The sequence below is a fragment of the Numida meleagris genome, chromosome 4 (genome assembly GCF_002078875.1).
Source record: "Numida meleagris isolate 19003 breed g44 Domestic line chromosome 4, NumMel1.0, whole genome shotgun sequence".
Lineage (NCBI taxonomy): Eukaryota > Metazoa > Chordata > Aves > Galliformes > Numididae > Numida > Numida meleagris.
Window position 1 is genome coordinate 23,063,025 of NC_034412.1, and position 15,096 is coordinate 23,078,120.

Sequence of the window (15,096 nt, forward strand, 5' to 3'; positions counted from 1 at the left end):
GCAGACCCCGGCAGGAAGGCAGGTGCTGGCAGGACTGCTGCTCCCAGAGCGGAGCGTTTCCTTCTGTCCTAGGACTGGGGTACCAGTTGTGGGCTTTGGCAATCACACTTGGAAGCCCCACATGCTTACCTCCAGTTTGCCAGCTACAGCACTCTGCAGTGGTGCACTGCTGAAATACAGGCGCCCCTGTGGTACTGTCTGGCTGCATGTGCATCAACACAAGTGACATAGCCTCCTTAACCGCAATTATGTAGCTCACTTTAGAGAGTGGAAGTGCTGGAAAAGATTGGCAGGGCTTCTCTTCTGAGAATTTTCCCACTACCAGCAGTTATTTCCCTCCTCTTCATCCCCAGTTCTAAGCATGAAAAGAGCAAGGTGGGGATGAGTGTAGGAAATCCTATGGCTGTGGCACTGAATTAGCTCCTGTGAGGGCAGAGTTCATTTCTCAGCTCTGCTGCAGTTCCCTGGGCAATCTGAACAAGTCAGGGATTTTCCTGGGTCACAGTTCCCTGTTGCTGGAGGGGAAGCACTGTACCATACTATCTAATTTTCCTACATTTCTCCCATGGTCTTTCCTTGGGAGCTACTTGAGCAGGAACTTAGCAAGGAACTTGAGCAAGGGTTTGACATAGAGAGTCTGGTAGGTTCAAAAGAGCTGTGGATAATACTGTAAGTAAAAAAGAAAGCAAAACCCCTTTGGATATTCTCTGTATTTTGTTCTATTCATTTGCTGTTCCCTATATTTCTAACACAACAGCAGGCATTTTGACTGGAGTTGTCATTCCGTGTTGCTCTCCTGAAGTTTCCTTTGAGCTCAGGAGTCACTGTTTCAGGAAGTGCCCCCTTAATGGACAGCAAGGTCCAGGTTTTGCAGATTAAGCCAGACCTGTTTTTTCATGGCTATCTGATTCAGAGCTGATTTTGGCTAGGAAAGAGAAGGTGGGAAGGAGCCAAGGTTTCTGGATTGTTTTGGGTTTCACTGAATCTTGTCATTTTTTCTTATTTTATACCCAAATATAAAACAGGGGTATTTCCATGGGCTGTTACTTGGGAAGATGGAACATTGCCTCCAGGCACTATTGTGGTAAAGATGGTGATATCATTGCTGACAGAAATCATAGAACAAGCTTCTGCCAAAAGTAGACTTGTAGTAAAAACCCCAGGCATTGCCAACACACTCAGGGACAGATAATGGTAATTACATAGTTAAAGCATTTTACATTGTCTTGCAAATGTTCTCTCAAAATTAGGCACTGGGACAATGCATTCTTTGTCTCCAGGCACTTCTTTTCTGTCAATTACTGTGGTGTTTCACACATACTCTTATATTTATAGCTGGTCTTAAAGTGGATTGCATTTATCAGTCCCTATCTGAGTCTGGGTAAAATCAACCCTGAACAAAATTTCTGTTTATCTCCTGAGATGAATGTAATCCAATTAGTCCTTCTTACAGGTTCAGCAAAACATTTTAAAATATATATATATATTTTCAGTGCTATTTCCTACTTTCTATTAGGTCTGGAGCTGGCAGATCTACTGTAATGTTGAATCTGTCAATAGGTTAATACCTCCAGAGCTAGCTTGTTCTTATGAGACTTGATTTCTTGTTTACTTGGCACATTTAAATATATACATCATTGCTGGGATGGCGTTCACAGCCATAGTGGATGCACAGCAATTCGTCTCCTGAGAGTGAATGGACAGCTCAGCTAAGGGGAAAGATCAGCCCACCCTTAGGAGGAAAACAGGCTGGTTTTCATATTTCCTGTCTTTATTTTCTTTCTTTTTTTTTAAAGCAAGATCACACACAAACATTTGCTAGGAAAAAATCACCGCTTGTCCTGCCCCTGGAAAAAGACACATGGTTTGATTGATGACTCTGGGCTGTTTGCTCTTTAGTTGGTCACGTTAATGCCCGTTCTGTGCAGCCTGCATCTCCTTTCTGCCTAAGCTTCCTCCCTGCAGTGGATGTGCAGCCTGGTAGGCTGTGCCAGCGGTGCCTCCATTCCACCAGCCAGCATTTCAGCAGCGCTACGGCTGCACTCCCTCTGGGTTGCACGGGGTCCCTTCAGGGTGTCTTTGCTGGCAGAGAAAAGCCGCTTGTTTCTCAGGCACTGGACTTGTGCCTTTCTTTGTGGTCTGATGTTTCTTCCTCAGACCGTTCCTCTTCCAGCATCCCCCCGGAATAGGATTTTACTCACCTGACTCTCTGGGGCTGAACCAGGCTGTCATTTGCTATCGAGATTAGGTGTGTCGAACAAATCTGGACTAAACTCCCCCGAGCTGTTAGAAATTTGCAGTTCAGCTCTGAATCTTGATGCAGGTGTGTCCTATTGAAGATCTCTGTCCTTCAGTCCTTGTACCTTCTGACAGTTCCACTTGAAAGGGAAGTTTCCCTCTGACTTTGTTTGCTCAGTTTCCAGAGCCACAGCAAACAGTTTAAAGGAACAGCTTTCCCTTTACCCAGGTAAGTCGGTACAAACACACTCTGAATGTCCTTTGCACTGCTTCTGCCAAAGGTTTAATGACAGGGCTTTTTAAAACCTCCCATATAAAACTGGGTGAAACTTCACTTCAAATCTGCAAACTCAAATATGTGGAAACAGCAAATGGAATTTGCTTGCACTTTTCAGCCCCACTGGCTGAGCTACTGCTCTTGCTTTACATTATTTACAGCCATTTGAGATGACAAAACCTACATGCTTATGGCTATTTTTAGCTTGTCAGTTTTTACATTTCATATGTTTTCCCATACCTGGGCACTGGGACACCTGGGATGTAGCAGACTCAGCCTGGTTTTATTGTAAGGCCTTTTGTAACCGTTCATCCAAATGCATTGTAATTTTCTCCCCCAGAATACTTTGATTTCCTATTCAGGTTGTGCTTACATTTGCTGTGCTTGCAAGTGGGCTTGCTTGCTATTGTATGAGTGTCCTTCTTCTGCAAACAGCTTAGAGCCTGATGCTTCGAAGGAATACAAAAAAAACCCTAGCATTTTCTGCAGACACCTATGCAGTGCTATACTTAGGAGACAGCTTTTACTTCATCCTAGAACTTCCTCAACTCACCTGGTATTTTTAAGGCTGCAGACGGAATGGCATGAAGCATCATACTGCCTGCTGAAGCTGAGGCTAGTCTTTCCTATGATTTTTTTCTTCTTCACCGGACTTGCCAATTGCCTTGTTATTTTAATTTGGTCATAACATTGCCCCATTCCTTGTGATAGCAGCTGTATTTTGCCCACACCCAATCTACCCTGTGGAAATCCAAATATTCATTCAGTAAAGCTCTGGTTAATCTGTGGTTGGTCGTCATAGCTTCTTGGCCACCAATGCCACTGTCCCTTTATATCAGCTGAGCGCCTGGCCTTGGCATACAGGGCTGTCAGCAATTAGTCTTGTAATGATTACTCAAGAGCACTGTCAGACCATGCACTCCTGCTCTGTGAGCTAGTGGGACACGAGCGCGAGGGATGAGGTGTCGCAAGAGTCACTCCTGGGTGGATCTGGGCTTGTGCTTCAGGCTTGTTTGTCAGTGTCCCTAGAGCTGGGAGGGGACATAAGGCAAGAGACTCCAGTTTTATTGCACTTTTCTGTTGTTAAATTGCCCCAGTTCTACCAGAGCAACTCCTCATCACTTTGCTATTTTGAGAACTAGATAAATCCTGCTTCCACAGTCCTTTTTTTTGTATGTAAATCTCACCATGTCTCTTTTTGCTTTCTAAAAATTGCCCTCCGTTTTGTTACAAATATAAAACATAATCCATTTTTTCCAGTCCAAATGGGAAGAGTGAATGGCAGAAAGGTATACCGTGTATCATAGGCAGGCTGTTCCTCGGACATTGTCTTTCACAGGGGACAGAGGCTCCCTGTGATGAACACAAAGCTCGCTGCAGAGGGTCAGAAAGCAGACATCCCCATCATAGGGTCACGGTGGTGCTCCTTGGGTAGAGGAGGTAAATTTTTGTGATTTTGCTCAAGTCTTTCCACAAGGAGGGGAAATAATTACTAAGAGTGAGGCTGTGATTTAATGGGAAAGTGAACACTTGCATGAGTTACATTCAGTATTGTACTTTGGCTTTTTCTCAGTTTTGTTTTTGCTAACAGAGCAGTCAGCCCCCAGGTCTACAGGACTTGCATTCTGCACAAATGATGCCATATTGCCTAACATCTGGAGGACAGCCCATAGTGTTGTAACTGAAAATTTGCCAAACAGTGTAATTCTCTCTCCTATGGCCTAACTCCACACAGGGCATCTCGATTTTAATGTTAGCTGGCAGATGACAGCTGCCATGCTCTGTAGCTGAGCCATCACACCAAACTACCTGAGCCTGCGTGCTTTCCTTACACTTTAACAAACCCATGGATTCAGGTTTAAACATTTTACAAGGGACGTATACCCCAACAGTTTTTAATGGACCATGTGTCACTCTTGTTAATTGCAACATCTCTTGTTTTCCTACTTGTTTTCACATACACTTGCAGGCACTAGCTTCTAAATTCTTAGCCTTCGTTTGCAGCTATTGCTATTCTTTCCTAAGACGTGGCACCGAAATTTGAACGTGGTCCTCCAAATGCAAATGCTCCATTGTTCAGTATTCTTTCATTTCATTATCTTCTGCATTATTTTTATATCCTCTTATTAATGCACCCACACACCCTATTTGCATTTTTTAACCTTTTAAAAAACGTTTTCATTACAACAATCAGATATAAGGGCAATGAAGTAAGTAAGTTCTGTAATGAACAGAAATGACAAGCTTGATTCTCCCCGGGCTTATCTTAAACTTCATTGTGCCACTGATTCTGATTTACAGCAGAAGGAAGCAGGGGGGACTGAGCCCAGCATGTCTACGCTGAGAAACCCATTTCGTATAGATGCTTTGGGAGGAAGGGTGAGGGCAGTGGGGACTGGGAGGTGGCCAGAGACACAGACACCCTGCCACCCAGGTGCTGCCACAGTAGAGCAGGGAGCATTGCCACCATTTTTATTGTGCTGCAAGCCACATTTGGAATGGGCCTTTCTAAGGAGTGATGGACAACCTGTTTTAAGCTAGGGCTAAGCAAGGCGATTTCTATGAAACAAACAAGCATTTATGGGTTGTCTGACTGCAGAAGCAGTGTGTGACTCAGAACACCCCTTGAGCAACGCAGCCGTTAGCCAGGGAGCAGAAAAAAAGGTGAAAGCCACAAAGCAATTGTTCGTGTCTTGCTTTCTGGCACTGTCTTAGCAGCCTTCCCAGTGTCTTTCCTTCTTTCTTAATTGTGTCTGTTTTGCTTGACTCTGGATTTTCTCCAGGACTCGCTGTTAGAAGTTACTATCTCATGGATATCAATGCCTTTGTTTCTTAAGGATTTCTTCCTTGCGTTGACTATCATTTGACTCCAGATACAACAAAATACAAATGCCCTGAGGCTCCTTTTGTGTCTCGCAGTTAAGGCAATACTTCACTTGCCCAGCCAAGGTGAGGTTCATAAATATGGGGTGTGGTTTTGTGATGCAGCTAATTTGCTCTAATGGCTACCTGCCAGTCAGAGAGGTGAGTCTGCTCCTTGTGTCAACAGCTTCAAGCTCCTACTCCCTCCCCTGCTGCAGATCCTGCTACTTGTCTGACTCCTGCTGACGCAGTCCAGGACAGTGACCCAGCAGAAAACTGTTCATTCTTTTTTCTTCTTTTTTTTTTCCTGGATTAGCTGCCAGACCAACATCCTCTGATGGCTTGACAAAGCAAGATGAGCATCAGCACTGGCACAAGAGAGGAGATAGGGTTGCTCAAGAGAGAGGGAAGATGGTAGTACAAAAGAATTTAATTAAGTTGGTTGTAAATCCACACCCTTGCAGCTCTGTGTCTGGCTTGCACAGATCAAAACCACAACAGCTATCAACAGAGTAGGCTTTGCTTTCTCCTTTTATGTTACTAACAAAATCTGTTTACAGGATTATTATTGTTGTTATTTTTTTCCCCAGTAAATTCAGAGGCAAGAAGCATTAATGGCAGCAATGGAAACAGTAGAGAAAAGGGTAAAGCAAAAGAAACAACAACGAAAGGGGAAGGCAAGGCCATCTCTGACAACAGCAGCAGTACCACCTTACACCAATGGCACAAGGTAGACAATGAAAGCATTTGCTTGGCTACTCCCAGCCGTAGGAGCTGCAGGTGCTGCCTATAAGCTAGGCAGGCCACACCTGGGAGAAGCAATGGCGTTATCCTCTTTTCCCTGAGCCTCCCACCACGTGCTGGGACCCCAGGGACGTACTCTCTTCCTTCTCCTACTTGACTCTGCTCATTGCTTCATTGACTGTGGCTGCTGGGGTGAAGTTTGGCACCGGTAACACCTCCACATAAGCTGCTGGGAACTGCATTTGCATACACCAGCATGTTGTTCCTGTACTACTGCCTGGAGACTCCTGTGTTGACCCATTTCTTCATCCGGAAACAGCATACTGATGGATGGGAGGTGGGTAAAGCCACCAGAGGAATGCATCGGGTTGACACAGCAATTTCACCTGCTGTTATAACCATTTTCTGAACTCATTCAGCAAACTTTCATGGCGCTCAGGAGCCCTATGAAAGGATACTGCAAGTCTGCATGCAGGGATTGGAGGAACTTTCCCCTCCTCAGCATGAGGGGACAGGAAGACCAGGACATGACAGCGTGCTGAATGGTGTAACTATCAGCAATGTCTATTCCACAGTCCTGTCTATCCATGCAGGTAGAAACATGTTAATTACTATGAACGCTTAAAAATCTTTCCCTAACATTTGTTCTGCTCACATGGAACCTCCCCTTCTATGCAAAGCAGGTTTGCTATTTAAATGTCAGCTTGCGTATACGTGCTAGCTGCTGGCTCTTCCCAGGGGATCCGAGACAGCTGACATTGCTGCCAACATAAATAATCTTGCAGGTTGGAGACAAGTGGGTGAGAGTGTGGTGAACCTCCCTTTTCTTGTATTCAATAGGACTGCTTTTCTTTCTTTCTTTTTTTTTTTCCTTTACCTTTCATGTGACCTCCAGGAGGCACAAAGTGAAAGAGGTATTTCCTTTTTTTTTTTTTTTCTTTTCCTTTTTTCCCCCCCTCTTTCTTCTCTACATAACAGTGGGTATTGCTGGGAGCTAAAAAGGTATATACAACATTTTGGTGGTTCAGGTAGGAGTGTGTGTAGTCCTCCACCAAATGAACATATGCTAAGGAAAAACAAAGCTGCTTCATGTAATTCCTCTGTACTGCTGAGAAAACCTGTGTTTTAAAGCACAGGAGCTGTTGCCAGGCTGAGCTACGTTTTGAAAGCAGAACTTGACTGATTGTTTAGGAAAGCATCTACTGAGGAGGCTAAAAATCCCCTTCTAAGTTTAGTATGAAGCTCATGCCACAAGAAAAACTTTCTGTTTCTAGTATAGTTAAAAAGTTCAATCCACTTGACAGCTGGATTAATGTAACTCCTTAAAGTGCCTTTTAAGTCTTGAATTCTGAATGTGTTAAACAGCCTTTTGTTTAAGATTTGTTGTCTGACTGGTCTCGCTGATAACACTCCCTTCTGACTTGACACAGAGGCTGATCTATTGGTGCTGTCTGGCTTGCAAAGAGAACCCATGTCCTAGATTTAGTGTAGGATCTGGTTGGAGGAGAAGGCTGGAACTAGAGCTCTCTCATGCTGAATTTCAGCAGAAATAGGCCCAGCCATTCCGTTGAACGAGGAGAGAAGGCTTGCACATCAAAATAAGCTGTGTAGCAAGTATTTTAGAAGCAGACTGGGTCTACTATCTCTTAGCCCTGTACAACTGGAACATGACTTCTCCTGGTCCCCATCTGTGCAGTATCCCAATTGATGTGGTTTTATTTTATTATTATTTTTAAATGAACAAAAAGACATATTTCAGGATAGTGCTTGGCTGACTTCTATAAGCTTGGGAAATGCTGAAAGTCCAGGTCTTGGCTTCTTATGCCTGTCTTGAAAAGCAGAATTTTAGTTGAGTTTTGAGCTTGACTCTATCAGGTTCTTTTGTGTTCTTTGCCCCTTTCCCCAGTCTCTTCCAATAGGTTTGTGTGTTTGTTTATTTGTTTGGGACCTGTCTGGATTCCCACAAGAGCTAACCTACTCCTGCAGCAGAGCACCCTGCTAGGGATTGGGGAATAGAATTTAACGTATTGCCTTATTTCTGCTGGTTTATTTTGAATGACCTACTGACATTTCTCCTTGGATCTGAATGCGTTAAGGACAGGCTTTTACAGAAGCTGAAGCCAGTGGAAATGTTATCCTTCTTAGTCACTTTTCTTGGAGAGGGTTAAAGCAAATAAACACACGAGGGCCAATTCTCCTCTATATTTAAAACAAATAAAGCAAACAACAACCAACTATCACTAAGGAACCACAAGAGCTGCCTTGGAGGACTGCGTGGAGGGATGAGTTCCCACTCCTGGGGACTGTCAGCACCTATTCCTTACTGCAGCTTGGGCTCCTTCCAGGCCTCCGATCCATCACAGATTCATTTTGTTGCCCACTGCTATTTATTTTGACTCTTCTGGTGCACTGGAAGAAGTCTATGCTTTGGAAATAATAAAAGCTATACATAACTTGCAAGTTCTGAGCAATGGTTTCCTCCTGTTTAACTCCCCTTTTTCTCATGGATTCTCACCATGCCCTTCTTTCTCCCTGTCTGCTCACATCTACCTGGATATAGGGTACTCAGTGCAGCACCTTCCCTGGGGCCTTGGAGAGGAACTGCAGGTTGATATCAGTGCCCTGAACAGAGCAATTCTCAAGGGTAAGCCTGGGAAGTATATTCAGAACTCCAGCGAACACCAAAAAACAAGAGGGAATACTGGTTTAGCGGCTGCATAATACATTTCCCTTCTTCCCTCTAGTTTCTCTATCGTCTGGGAGGAGGCTATCTGCTACCTCTTTTTACAAAAAAAGATGACTGTATCAGCTCCACTCCATTCCCCTTACTTGCCCCTTTACCTCACAAAAGTATAGCTAGCCTTTCTTTCCAAGGCAATCAAATTGATACAAGTCTGAGCAGTTACTCTTATGCATCGCTGTCTGGTCCTCTGCTTGAGTCACTGTGTCTACAAACTTTGTTTTGCCTGCGTCCTCAGCTCATGCTGGCTGCAACACTACCACTGCCTTTTTTCCTTGCAGGCCAGGCAGAGAGATTTCCATACGGTTCAGAAGCAGAATAGCGTGGTGGACACCTGCATCCCCTGGCAATTTAATAGACTGACCTGTCTGATGTGAGCTCCTACAGTGCTGGAGTATGAGCTTTTGAACGTGCCTCATGACTGTCCTGATTATGATTTGATGTTCTGTTAATGATTTGCAAATCTTCTCTCTTATTTTAGAAGAGTCTAGCTAGTGCTTCTACCTTTGAAAATGGGTAGAGGTTAAGAGAGATCAATTTCTTTTTTTTCTATTGGTTGGAAAATAGCTAAAGCAGAACGAGTTTGTGTTGCTTTTTGTATGTATGTAAATAGTCTTAAGCTGTTTTAAGATTCTGCATCTTTTTAACTCTGTGTAACTCGGGCCGTTGTGACTCGATCTCTGCCTTAGCATCCTCCAGTGAAGAAGACAGAAGAAACTTAATACTGAATTTTAAGTGTATTTAACGAAAAAGAGGGAAGAGTTTCTCTGCAAATGGATGCATTGTGTATGTGTGTATATGCATACAGACTTAATATACTCCCTACATACAGGATGTGTGTACACACACACACCTGTTTGATCTCTGGATAGATGGAAGAGTCGTATAATTCTAGTATATTCCTCAATTGCAGTCACAAGTGCTGTGTCCGGGAACCCTGAGCTTGTTTCTATGGCAGCCATTCACAGGCTTTTAACATCCCACCTTTCCTCACTCCCTGTTTGGCAATCAGAGGAAAAGATGAATATTGCAACACCACCACCGAGCATCTCTTAGCACTGGGGCGAAGGGCACGGGGCAGAGCTGCCTGCAGACGGCAGGACCATGCAGCAGACTTGGCTCCTGTAGGCTGATCTGCTCCTGTGCTGCAGCACAGCCTCTCTGGCACTGGTCTCTCAGCTCTGGATCAAGAATGTATGGGTGTAGCCTACATCTCTGCCACTGTTTATTTTTTATCCCTCTTTTTTTTTTCCCCTCCCTCTCGCCCTGCCCTGCAAAAAGATTACAATATCAGAATAGCACCATGAGCAGAATGTTATGGAACCTGTGCTGCACTAGATAGGCTGACTAATATCTCTTGAAATAATCTCCCTTTAAATAGTCTGGAAGTGCTCTGGTGAGCTTCTGTTTCAGGAACGAAGAGAACACAGCCATGGCTGCGATCTGAATGAGTGGCCAGACCCATGCTGCTATGCAATGAGCAACGCAGTTATTTATCCTAGGAAGGACCTCCTTTTTTCTTTACGTTGTTGCGTGGAGAGCTGAGATCTGATCCCTGGTAATGTTTCTGTATAGTTGCTGCTCTGCTGTGGCAGTGAGGAGGGAGTAGTTATTTCGTTGAGATAGCTCTCTCCTGCGTGGCTTTGCATCTGAGCAGCGATGGGGCTGTGGCTGGCTCCGGTCTTTATAGCTGACTTTAGCTGAAATGGTGCAGTTCAGATCCTGGATTACCAAGACAGCCTTCAAAAATATGAGGATCTGATACACACCCAATAGCCACTACAGCACTTCCCTATTTATCTAAATCTCAGAATCTTCAGTGCTCAAGACAGCATTGCGAGTCTTGCCTCAGCTGAGGTAGGAGGCATTTCAATTTCTTACTCATAGTGTATTGTCATCTCATCCCTGCCATCCTACCCACTCAATGCGTCAGAGATCTAAGGCCTGATTCTTTTTTCCTTTTTTTTTTTTCCTTTTTTTAAAAATTTTGTTTTCATTTTATTCCCAATCCTCTGACATCTCTGAGCAGAGGGTTTTCAGGCCTTCAGTTTCTGGTCCACCATATGAGATACTTTTTTTTTTTCCTTTTCACCTCCCCTCTGCTTAAACATAATTCTCTCGAGCTAGCAGGTTTTTGCCAGGATAAATCAGTTCCCAAAAGAGGTTTGGTGCAACAGGATGGAAGACTGAGTGGATCCAAGGGGAGGAAGAGGGCAATGAGGCCCTGGCACTGCTGCGCAGAGGAGTGTGCTTTCCCCCTCCCTGGAGGTGCACAGGGGCATGGATGAGCCCCTGGGCAGCCTGAGCTGGGGGGCAACCAGCCCATGGCGGGGGTAAGACTGGGTGGGCAGTAAGGTCCCTTCCAAGCTAAGCCGTTCTATGATTGTCTTCCTCCATAATGTTGTTTCTAAGTCACTGTATGGATAACAAGTGTCTCACCTGACCATAAGTCCTTCCTGACACGTTACCCGTTAGTAGCTCCATATTGTTGATCGCTTTGTTTCCAAGTTCTGTGGTGCCTTATGAACATGTGTGTGGTCCTGGAAGTCCCCATGTCTGCTTCAGGCAGGCAGTGGCCGTTCCCATTCCAATCAGACACCTGCAGGACCCAGTCCAGAAGTCCAATTGTTCTACCTTGGGCTTTGCGTCACACTCTCAGCTTAAATACAGCTGGTTGGCATTTTTGGGACTGTTTGTAATTCTTGTGGGAGAGGATGTTTTTTTTCTTTTTTCATGTTCAGTGCTTGCCATCCTTAAATAGAGGCACAGCTCGGGCCTTCAGTGACTTGTTTTTATGGGTCTTGAAGTTCACATTCAGCAAAGCAGTTCTGTTTTGGGTTTTGGAAACATCCCCAACAAAGGCAATAATGCTTTTCTGAGGGAAAATATTAAAATGTCTGATTGTCATCAGTCTTTTGAATTACAAAGCAAACCCACAAAATCTCAGCCTGCAAACTTCATTAAGAAGGAACAAACCACAGGCAGCTTTTTCGTTTACTGTGTTTAGAGGACTTGCTTTACTCCAGTAAGATCAACCAGGCTGTTTCTGGACGAAGTCTGGTCTGTGCTGCTGGCTGCTGTGCAACACGTGGCTTCTCTTCAGAAGAGCATGAGAAAAAGCTGAAACTGAAAGCAGCAGAAATGATGTTTCAGTGCATGTCAGAACACACTGAACGGGGAGAGCAAAGAGCGAGGGGGGCAGAAAGTGGTGAGATCTGTTCCTGCTGCACTTTGCTGGGCTGAGTATGGGTTAAAATGCGGTGCATTTCTGTCTTATTCCCTAGCACGATGGCTTTGTTTCCTGTCCTCAAACAAGAGATGTTGTTCCGGAATGGCACGTGGAGCTATCGAATCCCAGCCCTGCTCTACCTGCCGCGTTTCAGCATCATCCTGGCATTTGCTGAGGAACGAGAGGATGTGGTGGATGAGCATGCCAAGCTCATAGTGATGCGCAGAGGCATGTACAACCCAGCCACGCACCATGTTCAGGTACCAGTTAGTAAGGAAATGGTGGAGGCTGTCCAACCATACTGCTACCCTGTTCCCAAAGGACTTGAATGTGTCTGTCCTCTCCACTGTAGTTAAACAGATCTCCTGCCCAATTACAGCCCATGAGCAATGTGTTTACCTTTATAGCTGCTGAGATTCAACCCAACGATTGCCCAAGAGTTGGGGAAATTAAGTGGGGCAGCTGTAGTAGATTTTTCTGGGAATGGCTTTGACCCATCTCTGCAGAAGCAAAGAGAGACGTGGGGCACAAATCCTGCTGCAGTAGCAAAGATGTGGAAAGGAAGCAGAAACGAGGAGTGTCACAGAGCTAGGGAGCAGTGAATTAGCAATCGCTGACTTTTTTTTTTAAATTCATCTTCTTAGAACTAATTTCTGGTACAAAAAACAGTTGAGAACAGCTAGTCTCCCCCACGCAAATGAGTGTCATCTGGTTTGTCTGTGCCAGTGAATTGGCTACCTTATTAATCTATCAGTTGTTGTTATTATTATTAACAGTTATCTTGCCGAGTGACTGGGGGTGGTGGATACTCTATTTATAATCATTTCTTGCATTTGCATTAAAGTCTTTTTTGGGGAAAAAAAAATGTCATTTTTCTATCCCAATCCTTTATCAGAGAATTGTAATCCTTTAATGGGGACCTCTTAGGAGCTGGAGTCTGCCTAGCAGAAGCAGCCTCTAACTGCACTTGCAGTGTCATATCATTTAGGTAACACTCAGAATGAGGGAGTAGAAGTCTGAATGTAAATGGATTTATCAGGTGCAGTGTGCTTGCAAAGGGCTCCGTTATCTAGCTGACGTCCTAAGAAGCGCTAACAGAGCACAGTGTCTACAAGCATGTTTTAACCCCTGCATGTCTGTGTCATATCTATATTGATGAGGATTTCTTACAGTTCAACCGCTGTTTTTTTTTTAAAGTGTCATCAGACACATGCTGCATTGAGATGCAGTTATCAGCTCCTCAATGAGTAGTAATTTAAAAAGGATATAGCTCGCCTGCTTGGTAAAGTGTATGAGCCCTGCATCATCCAAGTAATCTTAACTCCTTCTAATTTACATCTGGTGATGCCCATTTCTTACTCTGTCTGCAAACTTGCTTCTCCTCTGTTGTTCTCAAGCTCTTCTGTAACTTTATCTGAGCATCCTTACATTGTAACCTGGATTTATTTGTTTCACTCTTGTCTCTCTTCACTCTGCCCTGGCAGTGGAGCGGCATGGAGACCATTGTCAGTGCACAGCTGGAAGATCACCGATCCATGAATCCCTGTCCTGTTTATGATGAGGTCTCAGGGAAACTGATCCTGTTCTTCATAGCTGTCCCAGGAAAGATCTCTGAGCACCACCAGCTCAGGACAAAGATCAACCTGGTACGTCTTTGCTACGTCACTAGTGTGGACCAAGGACGCACGTGGAGCCCTGTCCAGGATATCACCGAGAGTGCCATCAGCACAGAGTATAAGAACTGGGCCACTTTTGCAGTGGGACCGGGTCATGGATTGCAGCTGTCCAATATGGCCCGGAGCCTTGTTATTCCTGCCTATGCCTTTCGTATTTTTGACCCTAAGCAACACCCAATCTCTCACGCCTTCTGTTTCATCAGCTCTGACCATGGGATGACATGGGAGATGGGGAACTTTGTGGAAAAAGAGAGTGCAGGGGAGTGCCAGGTAGCTGAGGTACACAGCTGTAGCAAGGACGTGCTCTACTGCAATGCTAGGACCAACAGGGGAGCGAGAATCCAGGCTGTCAGCTACAACTATGGGGTGGACTTTGAGGAAGGGCAGCGGGTTGAAAAGCTTGTAGAGCCTCCCTCTGGATGTCATGGAAGTATTGTTGCCTTCCCTCCTCCTCCTGATGTCTGGTGCCAAGATAGCTGGTTGCTGTATGCTCATCCTGTGGACCCAAGGGGTCGAAGAAATCTAGGTATTTACCTCAACAAAAGCCCTCTAAATCCAGCACGCTGGACAAAGCCAAGCATTCTCTTCAAGGGCTTATGTGCTTACTCAGATCTGCAGTACATGGGGATTGGGCCAGATGGCTCACCCATGTTCTCCTGCCTCTTTGAATACGGGATCCATCAACAATGTGAAGAGATAATCTTTGTAATGTTCACTTTGAAGCAAGCCTTCCCATCTGAGTGCTGAGTCTCGAGCCTTTTCATTGGGATTCTTCTGAAAACCACCTTTGCTGGTGCTTCTTTTCACTATCACCTCTCCTCTTTCAGCAAAAGAATTTCCGCATTCTTCCCACACCGTCTATTAGGCATTGTCTTGTAGCATGTATATATCGCAAAGTCTATTAAACACGCTAAAACTAAACACATTTGGTCCTGTTTTCTATTGGCTGTTCTCCATTCTCGCCCTTCCCTTTGGCTGCCATCTTAAAAATCACATGCTGAAGGCAAGCACGACCTTTATACGGAGGTCTTGCCTTAAGGCCTCCAGTAGGCTTGAATAGAAGTGCACATACTCATAGCTCAGGGACTGTGTGGGAATGGAGGGCAGCTATTCAATGCTGAGCTGTGTTTATAAATTGTGGTGAAAGTACTGGAGGGGACACTGGGTGTGCTGCCCTGCATATGCTGTTATCTTCAGAAAACTGTTTTCACTCTTGTTAGGTGCACTCCTTCTTGCAGCCGTAGTGCTTGCTGACAGCTCCATCCAGCCTTCTATTGGCAGGGTTGGATACCTTCTGCTTTCAGAGAGGCTGTGGGTTGCCATTGTCTTG

General features: G+C 44.8%; 2 protein-coding genes across 21 annotated transcripts in view; one reads left to right on the top strand and one right to left on the bottom strand.

The window, feature by feature from the left end:
* NGEF (neuronal guanine nucleotide exchange factor) overlaps positions 1-2,415 on the bottom strand; it is a 45,246-nt gene extending 42,831 nt beyond the window's left edge. The window contains exon 1 of one of the 2 annotated variants that reach the window (XR_002437707.1): positions 2,202-2,415. The gene's annotated coding sequence lies outside the window, so the exon portion shown is untranslated. The remainder of the gene's footprint in view (positions 1-2,201) is intronic. The other variant, XM_021393462.1, reaches the window with a different exon arrangement.
* NEU2 (neuraminidase 2) lies at positions 5,952-14,687 on the top strand. Of its 19 annotated transcripts, none has more exons than XM_021396650.1 (5): positions 6,352-6,458; positions 6,541-6,714; positions 9,143-9,234; positions 12,146-12,350; positions 13,575-14,687. In XM_021396650.1, the coding sequence occupies exons 2-5, from the start codon at positions 6,682-6,684 to the stop codon at positions 14,511-14,513; spliced, it is 1,269 nt and encodes a 422-aa protein (XP_021252325.1). In that variant the 5' UTR covers positions 6,352-6,458; positions 6,541-6,681; the 3' UTR covers positions 14,514-14,687. The 19 variants fall into 19 exon arrangements, with proteins under 19 accessions (XP_021252323.1, XP_021252333.1, XP_021252325.1 ...); XM_021396654.1 differs by lacking the exon at positions 6,352-6,458 and adding an exon at positions 10,989-11,194 and having other exon boundaries at positions 6,468-6,714; positions 9,143-9,255; XM_021396655.1 differs by lacking the exons at positions 6,352-6,458; positions 6,541-6,714 and adding exons at positions 6,752-6,921; positions 10,989-11,194 and having other exon boundaries at positions 9,143-9,255.